The sequence below is a fragment of the Podarcis muralis genome, chromosome 6 (assembly GCF_964188315.1).
Source record: "Podarcis muralis chromosome 6, rPodMur119.hap1.1, whole genome shotgun sequence".
NCBI classification, from domain to species: Eukaryota; Metazoa; Chordata; class Lepidosauria; order Squamata; family Lacertidae; genus Podarcis; species Podarcis muralis.
The window spans coordinates 80,914,721-80,935,137 of NC_135660.1; the positions used below are offsets into that span (position 1 = coordinate 80,914,721).

The following is a 20,417-nucleotide window of genomic DNA, read 5'->3' on the forward strand; positions in this document are numbered from 1 at the left end:
TTGATGAGAGCACAGTGTCTAGGGTTGTAAACCTTCTATATAAAGCAATCTTTCAGTGGAACATAGAACAGTCTGACAACAGGTTCTAGTTGGTATTGGAATTTGTGATCAATGATTCTTCGCTTCCCCACAGTTACCATCTTAGGAAACAAACATTGCATGTGGAATATATACGCCATGGGGCCTCGAGCAGTTGTGTGATGCCGATCTGTTTTTAAAAATAGACCCGTTAGTAATTTTGTTTACCATTGAGAGGCTGTGGGGTGTTTGGCACCATTTATTGATTGCAGAGAACTTTATAGTCCAACAAAAGGTGGGGAAAGAGTGCTTATTCAAATAATCCATGTGGTGCTGAGATCAGGGAGAAAGGGATCTGTAAAATATACTCTGGTAACTTTCTCTTCGCCAGGGCTGCAACCGTGTGCATTGTCTGGCTGCTTAAATCCCATCTAGACCTCTAAGTGTGAGCCTTGGTTTCCTGTCATTAACTTTTGCAGCAAGTCAGAGAAATGATTTTTGTGAAGGGAAGCATAGACTGATACTGCTTTCCACCCCTTTTCGGGTTTTTTAAATAAAAAAATTAGCATTGTTGTTCAGTCCAGTCATATGGTCACCAAGCAAAGGCAGTGCAATTTCAGATGTGGATTTTGCTTCTATTCCCACTGAAAACCACCCTGTTTCATTTCTTTCTTTTCCCCTTTGGCAGGCGCTGAGCAGCAGCCTCTATAAGAGTGCCTCTCCCTATGGCTCCCTTAATAACATAGTAGACGGCTTGAGCTCCCTCACTGAACATTTCTCCGACATATCCCTCTCCTCAGAAGCCAGAAAGCCCAGCAAGAGACCACCGCCCAACTACCTGTGCCATCTTTGCTTCAACAAGGGACACTACATCAAGGACTGCCCACAGGTAAGGACAACAAAAGGCTCACCACAATGTTTGGCTGTGCCATCCGCTAAGAAAGAAGTGGATTGTTACCTTCCTTGAGATCATAAGCTAATGTGATATCTCACAATAATCTTCTCGGGGATTATTTGCTAGCTTTTGCAGTCTCTGGACTGATGATGCCGGAAAAGAAAACATACTGGTATCTTACTTATCCCACTCCCCCGCCAAAAGGAGTTTCTCTCTCTTACCCCAGCTGAGAGATCTTTGAAAACATTTAACGTCGCCTCTTTGTGCTTTATCTGTTTTGAAGAACACATCAGATATATTTACGCCCTCTTTGCTAAGTGCATTTCCATGATCGTTCAGCGGCAGTTATTGAATGGGACACTTCATTTAGAACAACTAAGTAATGTACATTTCAAGCAAAAAAAAACCCAAAAACATATAGGAAGCAAAAAAAGCATCAACAACACATTTGGATCTTGGGAACTAGTGACTGGTCTGAAATATCAGCTGCAAGGTTTGAGGAAGCCCTAGGCCACCCCTCCACCACCACCACACAACTTTCTCTCTCCATTTTACCAGGTGGAGGAAGGGAATAGATGGGTATCCTTTTTTTCTTCCCTTCAAAAAACCAACAGAGGGGGGGGGGGGGAAATGACCTGAACATTAACATGTATGTGAGCCAGGACACAGATACAGTAAGAAACAATTTGGACCATGGTTTACAATCCTGACTTACCTTTCAGATTTGTCAACCACTAGGGTTCCCTAGTTTGGATGAAATGGGAAATTCTGGTTTAATGCAAGCTAGGAGATTGTGGTGGAGCCAGTGAATAATGGGGGGTTGGAGTGGGCAAGGGAGAAGGGTGGGGCGATAGCACATGCCCACATCTTCATAAAGCATGGTTTCTGAAGCCTTGGGTGATTGTAAAAATGCAGTAATTGTCTTCCAGCCCCAGGCCTCCTTTTGCAATGTGGATGAAGAACCTTAAATGCTCTCTGGAAATGCTAAGTTTTAAAAATTCAACTCTATAGGGAATCTTGTGTTGTTGTTTCTTGCTCCAATAAGATTAGCTCTTCTCATTGCCCTGAGCTAAGATGGATCCATACTGAAGGTAGCAGCAGGGTTGTTGACAGAGAGGGAAAACCTCCAGCAAAAGAGCAAACATCCTTGCCAAAGCATTTGTCTCCAGCTTCTGCCAAAGTCTGCTTCCAGGCTCTCCCTCTGTCTCATGGCTTTCTAACCCTTCTCCATATACCTTAAGACTTTTCCCCCCGTAAAGACAGAACATAGGCAAGGCCTGTCATTCAAAACCTACACGCCAAACATGGGCAGATGGTTTTAAGGGCTCAGTAAGAACTGTTGTTGCCTCCCCCCGCCACCCTCAGTCTGGGCTAAATTGTTTAAGGGATCCATTCTAGCACCGACACCTCTATCCTTAATATAATAGTCGCAAGAGAATTCCATTGCTTTCAGTTAATTTGCAGCCATGTAAATGTTATATTGGAAGGAAGGAGGAAAAAGTCACTTCACTGGGTTTACCAGTAAGATAACATGATTTAGGGAAGCCTTATTCGATCTGGTGCCCTCAAGATGTTTTGAACTATTAGCTCCCATCATCTGTGGCCATTGATGACCCCAAACCATTTGTAGCCCAAAACCATCTAGAGGGCACCAAGTAGGGAAGGCTGAATTCGGGCATATCTATACCTGGTTTAATAATCAGGCTGTCTTTTCAGAAAATCCTAGAATCCATCATTCTGCAAGGGGGCCTCTAAAAGACAAATGTCAGCACTTTTCTGAGCTACAAATCTGAAGCCACTTTTGGGGATGTCATGGCAGTTAAAGTGGTATAACACTATCAAAAGTTTACACTACCGCAATGAATTGAACAGGTCTTCCTAAGTAGCTTTGGAGACATTCACATGTCCACTCTTAAGCCATGGATTCTGTTGTGGATTCATTTTTCTAATAGTGAAACTGCAGTCATCCTGGGCACATGTCAAATCAAAAAGGTTTACTAGTTTACATTTTGTCTCCCTGGGGATTTGCAAGAAGTTTTTATACTCCCACCGAACTATAATCTCCAGAATTGATTGGGGAACTCCATGATATTAAACGTGATATAAAACTGGCATCATGTGGTGTAGCTATACCTACTTGGCCTGCATCCAAAGAAGTTATTGTATAAGTGAAATTATTTCTTGCTTGCACAACAAAACTTTCCCTCCTGCTTTCTCCTCTGCACCCCTCCCCCTCTGGTGCAGATGAGGGAGGTGTGAGGGGCTCAAGGGGTGTAGTGGTAGGGGAAGCCCCTGCAAATCCTCCATATTCTCCAGAGGGTAGGGGAACTCCCAGAGTAGATGTGGGGGTGCAAGGGCACATGGGGTGCAGAGTTGGGGAAGTTCCATTGTACAAGCAGAAGTCATCTGTTCATTTTTAGTCACCATTTGTCACTAAAAAAAACCCCAGTTGTTTCTGCAATATGGCGTGTCAGTTGCCATATTGACCAGCAGTTGACACCACTAATGAACAACACAGCTCCTCCTGCCTCTGCCCCAAATCCTTTTGTGAGTTCAACAAAGATCTTCAGAGGGCATGCCCTTCTCCTCATAATACCTGGCGATGCACCTCTAAAAATATGGAGCAGGGCTAATTCCAGTCCAGGAGTAGATGTTTGGGTGAAACTGACTCATTGGGTCTAAACATTTCATGGGCGGGCTACCAGGGAGGCAAAGATTTTCTTTCTGGTGCTGAAATAAACTTTAAAACTCTCATCTGCTCCACTCTGAGCTCCCATTCCTGATTCAGCATGCATGAGAGTGCTAATGGGAACCAGATGTCAGACCCCCACCCCCCACCCCTTAAAAACTCAATATGCACTCCCACCCATTTGGTGCATCAGATTTCTTGGCGATTTAGAAAGGAGGAGGGAGAGGAGACCAGGAGAGATTCCTAGAACAGCTGAAACTGAAACTGCAAGACTGTTTCTAAGGGAGGTGGAGGAGGTAAACAGTGATAGCAAATCGAGGCTTCTCCAGCCACATAATTCCCCAAGGGAGAGAGGTAATGGACTGTGTGTGGTTGCTCTTTGTGTTCCAGTCCTCAGAGTGATTTCCTTTTTGTTGTTGTTACGATTACCAGGGATAGAACTGTGGGTACTATAAGCTGCAAAAGCTCTAAACCTGGATGGTGATTTGGAGTAAAAAATATAGCAAAATTAGGGCCAAGCAAAAGCACTTCCCTGTTTCCCACAAGTATATTCATAACTGAAGAAAAGTAGATATGTGCACAGTATTATTTTCAGGAGAAATTTACATCCTAAGGAAATACAGTGGTACCTCGGGTTACAGATGCTTCAGGTTACAGACTCCGCTAACCCAGAAATAGTACCTCAGGTTAAGAACGTTGCTTCAGGATGAGAACAGAAATCGCACGGCGGCAACACGTGGCCCCATTAGCTAAAGTGGTACCTCAGGTTAAGAATGGGCCTCCAGAACAAATTAAGTTCTTAACCCGAGATACCACTGTAATGAGTTGGGCTCTCAAAATCAAAGATAGGAAATGTTTGGTCTGCTTCTAAGCAAAAACTTGAGGTAAATCTACTCTCTGGCCTGTTTGTTTTGTGTCCATCCAAGAAGACCTGCTCAATTCTGTTGAGTTCCAGAATCTGCTCCATTATAATTTATTTGAATTTAAGCGTGATTTATGTTTAGCCCGAACAACTCTAGGCAGATCAGTGTGCAATGAGTCTATGGTGGTCACTTGTGCATTGCCATAAAAGAGGAACTACATCATCAAAAGGAAGGTAAAAAAGAGATTAGTGATTTGCATAAAATTGCCTATGATAATTATGTATGCAAAATAGAACACATCTCATAGTAGGAAAGCCTGTGACCAAGAGTATGCCTCTCATAACAGCTGATCAGTTACTTCAAGGCCCACCCCTCTCTTCTTATGGTTCGTTTATATTTAAACCAGATTTGGACTGGGCATACCTTCGAACAGAGGACTCCTTCGAAGAGACTCTCCTCTGATAGCCCTTCCAATTGAGGACTGTTCTGTAATGTAGGTCACACTATTTGAGCCACACTTCTTTGTCTGTTGCTGTGTATCCCTTTCATTTGAGGAGATTGGGTTAAACTTGCCACCGAGCTGGGACCGTACTGCAACTTCTAGGGAAATTAGCAAAGAACATCTGGGCAGGTTTTGAATGCTTATAACTTTTCCCCCCTTAGATCTTTGTGTCGTCGGGCTCCCCGCCCCCTCATTACATACCCTTATATTTTCCCCATGTCCATCCCTATTGCATTTGATGTTTAGGATGAGCTAAGTTTAGCAACCACTGTGAATAAAAGACTGAAGTGTTTGAGAAGAGAGGTGGGGGCGAATGAGAGATGGTGTTGGTGAGAGAATGCAGCTGCCTGTTTGACATCTCCCATCTGGTGTAAGTGATATGAGAGCTAAAGCCAGCCAGCCAATGAGGAACTATGCCTTTGCATTCCCCAAATGTTACCTCAACATGCGGTGTATCCAACTCCCATTTAGACCAGTGGTGGGGGGATGGCAGTGACTTTCCTTGTAGTAGCCATTGACATCTCGTTTATTTCTACCTGCTGGCATTGTAAAGATCTTTGGCTAGGAAGAAAACTAACAATTCGCTGCAAAAATACACCACCCAATCTTCTCCATTTCCCTATCTTCAATCTCAGTTCTGTTTATTTACATCTTTAGAAAATAAACGCATATAAACAATTTTCTCTCTAAAAGGGCAAAAACACCCCATGTGGTTAACCATCAAATTCCAAAATCCCTCTCTCTTCTCCCTTTTTCTTTCTTTTGTTGTCAGGATTTTCCACATCAAGGAGGCAATGCCTTTCATGACAACTTACCTAGTGTCCAGAATCCCTTGTTTATAAATTTCCTTTGAAGGAAAAGTGGCATGTACCCAAAGGACAATTTCCCTGTGGTATAGCAATGAATGAGGGTGCAAATCTTCCTTCATTAAATTTAAAGAAAAACTTATCCCGGAGAGTATAATTTCAGATTGCCGTTTGGGAGACTGTGTGATTGAATGCTCCCTCAGTTAAAAATAACAACTGTCAATAGAAAACTTGTGTGTTAGAGAGAAGCGTTCTAAGTTACTTTCACCCAAATGTGCTAATTTTCTCTGTGTAAGCTTTTATATTGGGCAGCATTCAGTCATAAGATCACCCCTTGCAGTCTGAAGTAGTTTTATCATATGATCTGGTTTTTTTGTGTTGATAGCTTTAATCCCATCCCCAGGATATTCTCTTATCAGCAGACTTTGCTCTCACAATCCTGTTAATGACGTAAGTTATTTTTCTTTCTTAACAGTTTCCCTCTCAATCTGCCTACCACTACTCTTAACGTCCCATTCAGACCCTTCTTCCGCAGTTCTGGGAGCTACTCCTGGGCCTGCATATAGCATACAGTATAGATGGCTAAAGCACAAATCTCACTCGCTGACAGACTTGCAAAATCTGGAACTCTCATTCAAAATAGGAGTCAAAACCTGTGGGCCATGCTTTTTATTCCAGCCAAACAAATTCCACAGCTGGAAAAGCAAATTTGCCTTTATTTTGTAATTGTCAGGAACAAATTTACCAGAGACGAAAAAAATATGATGTCTTGTTGAGGGCCATGCTGGGACGCAGGCTCCAAAACTGAGGTCAGGATGACAAAAGCTGAGAACAAAGAGATGGGGAAGAGGCAGAAAGGCCCAAGTGGGATTCAGGGAGGGTAAGGGCAGAGCAAATGAAAGCAGAAACAGCAGGCGGTGCAAATAAGGCTGAAGGCACAGCTAAGGAGCAGTTGACCAGCCTGCCAGCAGCCCCTTCTTGCTTCCTTTTAGAGGGGCTGTGGGAACCACAGAAGGCAGGGAACATGCATTCCAAGACAGGGCAGGGCTGAAGCACAACTGGGGACAATTGTGTGCAATTCTCCACCCTGATCCAGCAGCTGGTACAGAAGTGCCAATCAGGAGATAAAGCTGAAGGCTGAATTCAGTACTTCTTTTCTCTTCCCCTCCCTTCATGCACCGATGGATGTACATGATTGCAGGTTATTTCAGAGGTAGAAATACAGTTCTGGCTCATGCAATGTGCAGTGTTGGGTTGGGGGCACCATGTATTTATCCCTCCTTCCCACCTCTATCGATCTGTCTTATCTATCTATCATCTATCTATCTATCTATCATCTATCTATCTATCTATCTATCTATCTATCTATCTATCTATCTATCATCTATCTATCTATCATCTATCTATCATCTATCTATCTATCTATCATCTATCTATCTATCTAGCTATCATCTATCTATCTATCATCTATCTATCTATCTATCTATCTATCTATCTATCTATCTATCTATCATCTATCATCTATCTATATCTATCTATCATCTATCTATCATCTACCATCTATCTATCTTATATGTCTCTCATCCAGGAGTCGCTCACATGATGCCCTCCAGAAGCTGGGGGAGTCTACTCCCATCAGCCCCATCCAGAATGGCGAATGATCAAGGGTGATGGGTGTTTCACTCCCAACAACACCTCAAAAGCACCACGTTAGCTGCCCCAATCTAATTTACTGTTGAAACATAAATTTGAATTTTTAAAGGAGGCTATAAGTACGAAGGGATGCGGGTGGCGTTGTGGGTTAAACCACAGAGCCTAGAACTTGCCGATCAGAAGGTCGGCGGTTCGAATCCCCGCGACGGGGTGAGCTCCTGTTGCTTGGTCCCTGCTCCTGCCAACCTAGCAGTTCGAAAGCATGTCAAAGTGCAAGTAGATAAATAGGTACCACTCCGGCGGGAAGGTAAACGGTGTTTCTGTGCGCTGCTCTGGTTCACCAGAAGCGGCTTAGTCATGCTGGCCACATGACCCGGAAGCTGTACGCCGGCTCCCTCGGCCAATAAAGTGAGATGAGCACCGCAACTCCAGAGTCGGCCACGACTGGACCTAATGGTCAGGGGTCCCTTTACCTTTACCTTTATAAGTACGAATCTTCCCAACTGCTCACCTTGAAGTTCCTGAAAAGAAAAAAGGCAAGTCCTGCTGTTCTTATTACTTTTAATACTTGGACTGGCAGGTCCATTGGTTGTTTATTAGATTTAATATCCCAAGTGTTACAGGTCCTCTCATAAGATTTATTCATAACAGGCATGGGCTTTTCATGATCCCTCAACTCCACCCCTAGAGCAAACATGTGTACTTCGGGTGGGGGGGTGTTAATTGGTATGTGAGGATTTTTTTTTGTTCTAGTTTTTATTATGTATTTTGGGTTTTTATCTTAAATTTTTAATGTTGTGAACCTCCCTGAGATCTATGGACGAAGGGCGGTACACAAATTTAATAAACAAATAATAATAAATAAATCTGGTAACAGTCTGGAAGCACCCAGGGTCTAGATTCATTGTTACTTATAGTTGTACTTGATTGCTGTTTCAGGAAGGCCTTCAGCCACCTCACCTCCCTTGACAATTCTTTTCTCTTTTGGTGGCAGAGCAGCATATAACCCAATGGATTTTGGGGGTTTTTATTTTACAAAACCAGCAGCACCTTTTTGATCAAATGTTTAATTCATCTATCTCCATAAAAGCGGCTCAATCAGGAATCTTAATTAAACTGTTCTAGTGCCTTGGTCTTCATCTTGGTACATGCTCACCTTTCTTTTAGATGGGGGAGAGCAGTTAAGATGCTGTTTGTTTCTGCATCGAATAGACAGCATTGGTAAGGAACAGGGGCTGTTTCCAGTTGTGTGTTGCCAGGGAATGTGGGTGTGCACTGCTCTAAGCATTGCAAGACACATAGAAAGCCACCCCTACTCACCCACTGCAATGATTGGAAATCTTTCTGTGCACCTTCCATCCAGATGTGCATCACAGTAAGGATGTGTGTCCAAACATATGTCCAAAATTGATCTGTGGACACAGTTCCTGGTCCAGCAAACAAGTTGTGCATGAGGATCTTTGCTTTCACCTGTGGATCTCCCTGGCTGACTTGGAGAATAGAATCATGGTGTTGGAAGGGACCACAAGGGTCATCTAGTCCAACCCCTGCAGTGCAGGAATCTTTTGCCCAACGTGGGATTCGAGCCCAAGACCCTGAGATTAAGAGTCTCACACTGGGCTAGGCCAATAACTTGACAAGTTCTGCTGCCTGTTTGCTCCAGTAGAAGTGCTGCTGGAAAAGGCTGTACTGCAGCTCAGTGGAGGAACACATGCAAAAGGACCCGGCTTCACTTGGTGGCATCTTCAGGTAGGGTTGTCTGAAACACTGGAAAGCTGTTGACAATCTGTGCAGACAAAAAAATCAGCTGGATGAACCAATAGTCTAATTTAGTATACTGCAGCTTCCTTTGTTCCTAGATGTTTCACATGAGATAACATTCAGGGTTTGGAGCTGCATACTCAGAGGCAGGGTTGATTGGCAGCGGTTTCAACTGAGAGGTCCAAATGCTCTGTTTTTTTGGATCCCTTTGTAATTAGTTTAAATCGTAGCTGGGTTGATTGTGCCCTTCAATTTTGCTAAGTAAATAATCCAAGTATTATGTAACTTCTCCTTTGTGATGATTGTTCAGATGAGACCCTTAAAACCATGTTTTCCCTCCTCAATAGAACACAAAATCTTAGATGCTTTTGTAAGGTCAGAGACCTGCCCTCGCTTCAGAACAACTCCTTAAACTAATCTCCTCTGGGCCAAGCCAAGGCTTCCTCCACCCTCACATAGTCTGATCATAACACGCATTCAATACCACATGAAACAATCCAGAATCCCACACTCTGCAGAGAATCAACAGTTCTTAAATCAGTTATGCAAGTGTGTATATTTTGATCTGGATTCACAACTTGCTTGATATATCTTATGTGGCATTTGGAGGGGGAAAATGTACTGTATTCTAATGTTTGTCCCAGAAGGAAGGTTAGACTTCGGCAGAGATTGAGGTGCAGTAGGCTGTGGGTTGGAGCATATGGTGAAGGACAGGAAGTCATTATGTAATCATTTGTTTGCTGGTCTGGCTGATTAATATCCTCTAGTTTCCTCCTCCTCTAGCCAGAGTTTAGTGGTGGTGCAAAGCTCTTCCTTGCTTGACATTCCTCAAGCCATGGATCTTCAGGTTCAAGAGCATGGCAGGCTTGAGTCGTAGCACTATTTAGCAGAAACCACACGCATGCTTTGCACAATAGTAAGAACTAGAAATGCACTTAGGGCTCAATAACAAAATCACACGTTCTCAAGATTTCAGAGTCTGCACTAGAGACCACATTTCTTGTGCCACAGTGTGATGCAGCTCCCTGTGAGAGGGTTTTTTTTTTCTTCCTTAAAACTCTTTCTTTACCAATTCCGTAAATGAAATTTCATGCAGAAATTTGCAAGCACTAAATAAGCAATCCCAACTCAATGAAAAACCACCTAAGGAATGTCTATGCTATATACTTGATTTGTTTTATATCAGTTAAACCACCATGGCTCTTCCCAAGAAATCTATGCAAGTGTCATGTGATAGAATACACATTCAAACATAAATTCAAATGCAATTTTATCACAGATGAAGAAGTTCATGCGAAATTGATGCAGAGCAGGAACTGTCTATCCCTGATGGCAACCTGGATAGGCTGGATAGATTTTAAGTTTATCAGCATCTGGAACACAGACAATCCTTCCTCTGGTATCAAACTATTTTGAGATACAGGAAGCAGGACAGACCACCTCCCCTCAATCCCTTACAGCTTTGGCAACTCCTAGATAAATACACCATAACATCTTTAGTATGTTGTTCAGTCTAGCCCTGACATTTTATGTTGAATGGCACAGTTCCTTCTGCTTTAATTCTTTGCTACACTGGACATTAAAACTTGAAGAGAAAATAATACTAGTTTAGTGTGTTTAAGAGAGGAAAATATGGCTCCCTAACAATACAGCTTGCAATTTTATAAATCTTAATTGCTTATATGGCTCTGAAGAGTAAGCTCTGTCATATCTAAAGTAAACAGAAACCACCATGGTCACATCACACCAGCAATTCAAGCCTTAGCTGCACAATTCTGCAGTCCTGGTCTCTTTATATGTCTGGTGAAAGCCTACGTGGTTTTAATGTAAATTCAGAAAATAGGTGACACCCTAGGAAAGACTAGGGATGGGGAGTTGGTTTACTGAGTGGGGATGGACGCCAAAAAGAGGTTGGTGTAAAAGATGCACCAACACCCACGCAGTGAGTCCACTTTTCTTCAAAAAGGAAATCAAAAGAGAGGGGTTTCCTGCCAGATGTGGCAAATTACATAAAGGGGATGTTGCTTTCAGTATACTTTGCTGATCCAGCAGTCCCACAACTTCCGTTTGCTCAAGTTCAACAGCTGAGATTGAGCCTCTTATCTGTAGCAGGGAGCTTCAGATAAACTATAAGCAGTTGTTGCCTCATTGCATGGAGAGAATTTGTGTGGAAGATTGGTGGAGTATTAGTTAGTAACTCCAAGAACGTGGAAGGTTTCTGGTTTGCACGGGGCATTTTCTTAGGTGCAATAAAAGTGGCTCATGCGCAATGTTCTTTCAGTGATTCTCAACTAGGGATGCTCAGCTTGAGAAACCAGGCCCTGGGGTTCAGCATCTGTCAGGGCTTCCAGGGACCACTGGGCTTCAGGAACCCACATACCTATCCGTTGCACATAGGACTACAGTGTTGTTATGATTCTACCCCAGTTCCCTTTGCTCTTCATCTTTCTCCTGACACTGCCACGATGGGGTGTGTGGTCTCATTAGCAAGACTGTGCACACGTCATCTTTGCAGGGCAGTCAGAAATATAACCATATACTCTGAAGTGGTGAAGGATTCCCACATATTCTTCCAGAGGAGCACAAGATGCTTTATAAAGCCGTACCCTTTCCTTAATAAATGCATGGTACCTGTGGAACTTGAAGCTGGTATCCAAAGGAGCGCTAAGTCACTTGTTGAGTTAGCGCAAGGATATCTGCTTGTGCAACAGAACTTTCCTCTCCTTCCTTCCTTGTGCCCCCTAAATCTGTTCTAGGCTTCCCCCCAAACCTCTGAAGCAGATTTGGAGAGGATTCAGGGCATGCCTTGGGGAGGTGGGGAAGGACAGGAGGGGGGAAGCTCCATTGCACAAACAAATCCTTGCACTAACACAACCCCCTCAGGCTTATTAGGCTTCACCATGAAGTTGATCCCACACCTCCAAAGTTTTTATTCAAAGCCGTAAGGGCTAGAAGCCAACTTTAAGCAAAACATTGATCCTACAACATTCTGCATGTTTGCGCAAAAGGCATGCACACAGGCATGCACATAAAATGCCCATGAAAGGCAGCCCCAAAGCAATTTTCCACTGCGAACTGTTTACCAAGTTGCTCTGGTCTTAAGCATTACTGATTGTCCTTGACTCTGGAGAGAGCAGGACAGGACAGGAAGCAGGTCAGGAACAGGACAGGAAGCAGGTCAGAGGGAAGGAGGGATAGAAGAAGATGGACCTAAGAATGAAAGTTTGGATTGAGAAAGAGGAGGCTAAAAGGAGAGGGGAAGGGGAACTAGAAAAAAGAGGAGGGGCAGAGGGATGAAGGGGCATACATGGCCAAGAGTGCAGAGGTAAGGAAGGCTGAAGTTAACGAAATGATATAACCCGCCAAACCTTTGACCACAGACTTCTAGTTTTATCTGGAATTTAGTGCAGCAACAACATCAAGGCAAAGAAGGCTGTGTGCTTGTGTGGTCTCCAACGCATTACTAAGAATATGCTGGAGACAATGAGGAGGGATTGCCCCTTTTGATGAGCCGCATACATGATAGTTAAGATGCTATTACAGTGAATGATGAAGAGGTCCGTGAACTGCTGCATATTCAAAGGGAGCATAAACTCCAAACTTTCTCTTTTGAACCTCATCTGACCTCCTGGGGCCTGCCAAGCTGGACTGGAAAGCAATGGAGAGCTGGCCCTTTAACAAGTTATTGCTGTGTCTGGCTAGACCAGCCATTCCGTCCCCCCCCCCCCCAAAAAAAAAAAGAGAAAGGGAAAAGCAAAGCAAGCCTTTCCCATGGTATTTTGGACCCCCCCCCCTTGCTCTCTGGCTCTGCCTACAACCTGGAGGAACCGAATCGTGTGGAAAATAGCAGCGTCTACCAAATTCTTTGATCTTCAGTTGTCGGCTGTAGGGATTATGTTACTATTTTGCCCGTTCCCAGCCCTTATTTACATGCTTAGGTTTTAGCAAATCATTTGTCCTCATTTAGGTATGTGGAAACCTCATTGGAACCATAAGGAGAGTTCTAAATCTTAAAGAGAGTCAGCTGTGTGGGTGGAAATGAATATCCCTGGCCAAGCATCCCCAACTCAACCCAGCCAGCTACTGCAGAGGCAAAAGAAAGAGCCAGTTAAATAGTCCATCAGTCGAGGCTTGCTCATTTTAGGAATTACCCCTAAAAGTGGAAAAGTAGTTGCATCTATCTATCCATCCACCCATTTGTCTGTGGTGTAGTGTGTGTAGTGGCCAGTGTGGTGTAGTGGTTAAGAGCGGTAGTCACGTAATCTGGGTAACCGGGTTCGCGTCTCCGCTCCTCCACATGCAGCTGCTGGGTGACCTTGGGCCAGTCACCTTTCTTTGAAGTCTCTCAGCCCCACTCACCTCACAGAGTGTTTGTTGTGGGGGAGGAAGGGAAAGGAGATTGTTAGCCGCTTTGAGACTCCTGAAGGGGAGTGAAAGGCGGGATATCAAATCCAAACTCTTCTTCTTCTTCTTGTCTATCATTTTCCTACCAAAAACAGGTACTCAGTTTACACTAATAAAATTAATGAAGAAATTAGATAATTTTAAAAAAAACTGATATCCATACATACTGAGAGTGACAGCTCAATCCTATATGTAAAGTATCTACCTGGAAGGAAATCCCATTGATTCCAATAAGGTTTTGCCCCAGGTGAGTAGGTGTAGCCTGACAGCCTGAGGTTCACTCATAATAGGCTGAATCAGGTGCTTGATCAGAACCTATGCATACTACTTCAAGTACACAGATATTATTATACCCGGCGAAGGAGGTTTCTACCAAACTTAACTATTCTGCTGGTGTGGTTTCATTTACCCGGGTTTCACTGTCTTGGAAATCCGGATTTTGAAATCCTAAATAATGCATGTAGGCATTGTAGGCATGGTAAAGGTATGAAGCTCAAAACAGGCAAGAGAACTGAAGGTGATGTGACTGAGCTATGCTCTCCGGTGCATAATGTTTATTTTTTCTGTCCCAGTGCAATCTCTGCTCAAACAGGGTTTGCAGGCTTTTGTCATGCCTCGGAAACCTGAAAAAAGGTGTTTGAGCAGCTATGACAGCAACATGACTATGCATGTGATGGCTGCTGACCAGCCAGCATTTTCCTGGGTCAACAAGTGAGGCAGTGTTCTGTGAGGTAACCTGCATTAGGATTCAATAGGCTGGAGAATCAAGATTCCTATAGTATCCATCCATCAGCTGCCAGGCTTTGCTCAGGGAGTCCTGTACTTTTGAAAACAAGAGTTGGGAACTACCGGTATAGCGAAGACCACAGGCAACAACGCCTAAGCCACACCAGCTTCAGCTCTGTTAAAAATGTTAAGGTGATCATCATATCTAATTTGCCAATGGCTTTTTGAAGCGTTGTTGTGACTGGCAATTCATGCTAGCATGCCTGTGTGTTTATCAGGTTTTCGTTACAGGTAGGTAGCCGTGTTGGTCTGCTGTAGTCAAAACAAAAATAAAAAAATCCTTCCAGTAGCACCTTAGAGGCCAACTAAGTTTGCTATTGGTATGAGCTTTCGTGTGCATGCACACTTCTTCAGATAAGAAGGATTTTTAAAATCTGGTTTTCATTTGCAGTTTCTCTCCCAATGATTTTTCGATCTGAGCTGAAAATGGTGGTAGACCCTTTGTTCTGTTCTTTTGTATTGTTTCGCACTAATTTTTGGCCTCTCATTTGGAGTAGCCCAGAGAGCTGTCTTCACCTAAGCTGATCTAAGTAGGCCCAGTTAGATACCTGCTCTCACATGTCTGACTAGATTGACGTAGGGCCACAAAGGTGCTTGAGTTGCTGGACTTTGTGTTTCCTTCATGGGATGCACTCTGCAGGCAGGTGACAGCCAGACATCTCATGCCACTGTTCATTTGGCCTGGAATTTATTTATTTAACTTTGCTCCATGCAGCTGCTTCCCAGCTGGTAAAAATAGGCTGCTGCTAAATCTGCCTTGGCACCTCTCACTTTACTAAATAGAGGTAAAATGGGGACCTTGTGCTTGCAGATTAAAAGCATGCATGCACAAGTGCTTTGTAAACACACAAACCGACCAGGGAGAAGGCAGAGCTGAGTTTAAAAGAACTCATACAACCAATTGGAGTGCAAAGGCAGCTAGATGTTTCTCAACGGTTCTGATCATGGAAGTCAGTTGGACAGTTAAGTCATTTTAGATTCAGTAGTAATATTAATATTTTACAGCCAAAAATACTTACTTTTAGAATGTGCTAAGAACAAGCTACCATCACAGGAGCCCACCCCTGTTATTTCAGCACAAGTCACTTTTGGCTGGCATAAACCCTGACTGGGAGGCAGGTCCAAATCTGTGCCTTTCACTTAGACTTCCTCTGTGCAAGATCTTCACTTCTTTGTACAGCACAGTGATTGTATAAAAAGTCTTGGGAAACCCACACTAAAATTCTTCCCTTTGGTGGCCTTCGTCTGTTAGCTGCTTCTGTTACCGAAGGCAAAATTTCCTCCTCCCATACACACTGAGAACCCAGAGTCTCTGTGGCTGGGTCACTGAGCTGAGCATGATTCATCCCCACTGCCTGATTGGAAAGAGGAGTGGTCATTAGCAGGGAGAAATGAAGTGGAGGGTTGCATCTCCCCATTAGTGATTACTTAGAAAATTTCAACAGCCAGATTCCAGTTGGAGACAAGCAGTAAGTTCATCTGTTGTTGGCGCATTTTGAACCTGGCTATTGGCCACTTGCAACCACATGAAGATGCCCAAGCACCAGGACGGTGCCCAATGTCTCCACTACCTGGAGGTGCCATAATAATAATAATAATAATAATAATAATAATAATAATAATAATAATACACCGCCCATCTGGCTGGGTTTCCCCAGCCACTCTGGGCGGCTTCCAACAAAATATTAAAATACAATAGTCTAATAAACATTAAAAGCTTCCCTAAATAGGGCTGCCTTCAGGTGTCTTCTAAAAGTCTGGTAGTTGTTTTTCTCTTTGACATCTGGTGGGAGGGCATTCCACAGGGCGGGCGCCACTACCGAGAAGGCCCCTGCCTGGTTCCCTGTATCTTGGCTTCTCGCAGCGAGGGAACCGCCAGAAGGCACTTGGCACTGGACCTCAGTGTCCGGGCAGAATGATGGGAGTGGAGACGCTCCTTCAGGTATACTGTACCGATGCCTGGAGATCCTTGGATATTCCTGTTTTCACACACTAACAACACATAATGTAGAATTCTATCCATTATATTTTATGTGCATAATCAGAATGAATTTTAGGAACCAAAAATCGTATTGGAAAATACGACTTTTGAGATGGTGACTATAACTCTGGTTTCAGGGGCCATTTGACACCTAGCTTATGTATCCAAGTTTCTAAGACAGTTACAGGGAAAAGGCTATTGTCTGCAAATGTCCTTGGTAGGAGTTCCAGTTTTTACCCATAATGTTGATTTGTTTCTAAATTTTAGTAGATTACTCAGTGCTTAACTCAAATGGTGACACCACCCAAGAGGGAGGTTGAGTTGTTTCTTATATATATCAAAACATTAATAGAGAAGTGTAAAATAAAATACAAGTGTACCCTTTTGTAATTAACGTGCTCTGGTTCCATTACCAATTCCAATGTCTGTTTTCTTATAAATTCAATCAAGGCGCGCAGAATAAAGCACAAATATTTTGATAATAAACAGAGAAACTCCTCTTAGTAACAGTTGGCCAGAAATTGCTTTCTTGTATTTGTTTTGGATGTGGCAATCCTTACTGAAAACTCTGTGCAGTCCGACAGCAATCTTATTTGGTGATTCAGAATGAGTGGTCCTATCTCCTGCCAAAATAATTAAATCGAACATTTTCAAGAGATGCATTAACTTGCTCTCCTGCTTTCTCCTTGGCATCATTTTCACTGAGTTTGGAAAAAGTTGTCAAAACTGAGTATTTGGTCCAGAATTGGCTGTGAAACCTAATACGAGATCAAATAGTGTGGACAAGTTTCAGAACTGATCATTGTTTCTCAAGTGCTGAGCTAAGGTCATGAGAACATCAGCAAGTAAGTAAAACAAAGATCCATGCAGTTCAGCGCTCCATCTCCAACAGTAGCTAGCCAGATACTCCTGGGAAGCTCATTAAATAGTAAAATAGCCAGGTTCTGGGAAACCTGGGATAATAGAAATCCTTGAGAAATCTCACTCTTCCCTCCATTATCAACTTACTATTTCCTTCTGCTTCCTATTTTTAACCTGCTACCAATCCGTGAGAAGATCTGTCCACTGATCACTACAATAGCTAAGTTGCTTCAGCAGCCTTTGGTGAGGATTTTGTCCAAATCCAAATACACATTGTTGATTGGTTCACCCCTACATGGTTTGTTTGTTTGTTTTTTTGACAAAAGACGATTGAGAAAAGGCTTCACTTTTCAGAAGCCATGCTGATTCCTGCTCAACAAGGCTTGCTCTTTTGTATTTTTAACTACGCTAGCCTTAATTTTGCTTCCCACCAATTTAACTAGAAGACACATTCTGATAATGGATCTGTAACTTCTCAGTCTCCTCTTGGTCCTTTATTATTATTATTTAAGGGGTTACTCTTCAACCATTGAAATGTCTGTTGATTTTAAGGTGTCTGATTGTAATATGTATGTTACATATTTTAGCTCAATAGTTTCACATTTGGATTCATTAAAAGCTCTTGGGTGAATGCCATCTGGCCTGAAACAAAGAAAAGATAACACATTTTGTTGTTGAGGTATTGACCCAACAACCCTGGCTGTACCACTTCCATGATGTTGTGCCTTTTAAAACAAGTCTGTACATGTCAGCAGCTGATGCTGTGCTGGACCTTGGTAACAAGGGAATACATGACCATCAGATGCAAAATGCCACAGATTGTCTTGTATCATGCCTACCCAGTCATGTCCAGTTTGAAGTGTGGGGCAGAGATTCCCAAATGCCTGCTGCTTCACCTACTTTCCTTTAGTGGTTCCACAGATTTCTTGCCCGATGGAACATAAACCTCTGAATGTGCCTGCAAGCTACCCAGATGTAAGGGTTTATTGGTTGGTTGGTTTTGGATTAGTTAACTGGTTCTGAGGTCCCCAGCAGATATGGTGATAAATCTGAATCTTGACTATTCTTCTTCTTCTTCTTCTTCTTCTTTGGCCATCACTCGAAGCCGAGTAAGATTGTCTTCCATAAACACGGTTTTAAAAATAAGTCTGTAAGTGACTGTGGAGGCCAATTCTGGATCCACACGTCCTTCCACAGTGGGGACATTTGTTTCTGGGTGGGAGTTGACCACGGTATGGATTTGCCAAGTGTGCCTTCCTCTTAGCACATTTATCCCTTGTGTCCTGAGTTTGAGTGTCTTCAAAACCCATGACACCTTTGGTAAAGGCTGTTCTCCAACTGGAGCGTTTGCAGGCCAGTGTTTCCCGGTTGTCAGTGTTTATACTACATTTTTTAAAGATTTGCCTTGAGATAGTCTTTAAACCTCTTTTGTTAACCACCAGCATTACGCTTTTACTTTTTAAGTTCAGAATAGAGTAGTTGTTTTGGAAGATGATAATCAGGCATCTGCACAACATGATCAGTCCAACAAAGTGGATGTTCAAGAATCATTGCTTCAACACTGGTGATCTTTGCTTCTTCCAGTACATATTAGTTTGCCTGTCTTCCCGAGTGATATGTAAAATTTTTCAGAGACACCATTGATGGAATCTTTCGAGGAGCTGGAGATGGTGCTTATAAGTGGTCCATGTTTCACAAGCATATAGTAAGGTTGGTAGTTCCCGCCGGGCTCCCAAGGCTTGCGGATAGCAGCCTGTTCTGGGGGCTGGGGTCGGGGGAAGCTCAGGCTTCCCCCACCCCAGCCCTGCACCTGGGGGGGGGGAATAATTTTTTTTCTTTATTCCCCCCCCCCAAAAAAAAACAACTAGGTGTGCCCTATGAGCCAGTGCGCCCTATAGGGCGAAAAATACGGTAGGTGCTAAGGAAATGTGTTTAGGGGTGACATTGGTGGCTGCTCCTCATGCTCCCTTTAGTCCTGTCTGTTCAACTCTGTCCTTTCTGCCTGGCTTCAGGTTCTGTTTATTATCATGCTAGAGCTGTTGAGAACTGGATTTGTAAAATTTAGGTTGTTCAGGGTCTCGCATCTTTGTTGTGTCCAAAAGTCTGGTGGGATATATGAAGATTTTAGTCATTATTAGCAATTACCCTAATAAGCCTCTGATGCAGTCTATGCACATGTAGTTTGCAGTGCGTTTGCAGATTTATCTGAGACAGGGATTGCTTTTTTTGCAGATAGAATGGCTGCTCTCTGATTCCTTTCCATTGCTCTGTGTTAATTCTGTGCTAATGACTTCAGAGGGTGCTGAAGTCCAGTAGTGGCACTGCAGATGTCTCACCCCTATCATCACTACACTTTAGGGTGCTTCCACTCTGAGGGTTTTTAGCACCACCCACTCCTCATTTCCCCACTTACAAGCTCTGTAAACTTTCAACACTGCAAGCTGGTATGCTCCCCTGTCTTCCATAGCGACATTTTCCCCCATTCACTTTTTGAAGGACAAAGAGTGGGAATTCCACGTTGGAACTCATAGTGTGGGAACGGTCACTTTGTTCACACACATCACAATTGTGCCCTGCTAGGTGCTTGAGACTTCAGTGACCAAGCTTATCTGCAACATTGGCAACATAGAGTCAAGTCCCACTGGCACCCATGATTTTTCCGGTTGAACAGCGAAACTCAAGAAGGGTTGGATGTTCACTTAATATGAACCCAGAACAGTCAGAAATTTAGAAGCTAACACTTTTCCTGGCAGGGTAAAATCATCTGCTAATTTTTGCATGTAAGGCTGCAACCGTCCCGGGGCGGAGGAAGCTAGCAAAACCCCTCCTGCCCTTGCATAGTTCCAATTACTCCTTTTCAATTCAGGATCAAAATTTCCAGCTATTGGGCATTAGAAGAAGGAGGTTTGGGGCGCAGCCACAGGGAACTTGGTCCTTCCAAAGAATGTTAATTTCCTAAACATGCAAGTCTCCCTCAGTCTGGCCAAAGCAGACACAGAACCAGCCCACTCATGTGCCTGTAATAGCTGCTTGGTCTGCAGAAACCAGCATTAGAAATAAGCATGGCCTCCTGCTGATGTAGTCAGATCTGTGTGTAATGGCTGTTTGCTAGACGCAATAAATTGAACTGAACTGAACTGAAGTATTCTGATCAGGTGGATATTACAGATGCGGAAGTAGGTAAATATGTTGGCAAGC

At 43.3% G+C, this 20,417-nt stretch overlaps 1 protein-coding gene across 1 annotated transcript in view; it reads left to right on the forward strand.

Annotated features, from left to right (window-relative positions):
* Nucleotides 1-20,417, forward strand: part of ZCCHC24 (zinc finger CCHC-type containing 24) — a 111,512-nt gene that overhangs the window by 31,751 nt on the left and 59,344 nt on the right. Inside the window, exon 2 of the mRNA XM_028729180.2 lies at nt 707-907. Within this exon, the coding sequence (XP_028585013.1) occupies nt 707-907 (201 nt within the window). The remainder of the gene's footprint in view (nt 1-706; nt 908-20,417) is intronic.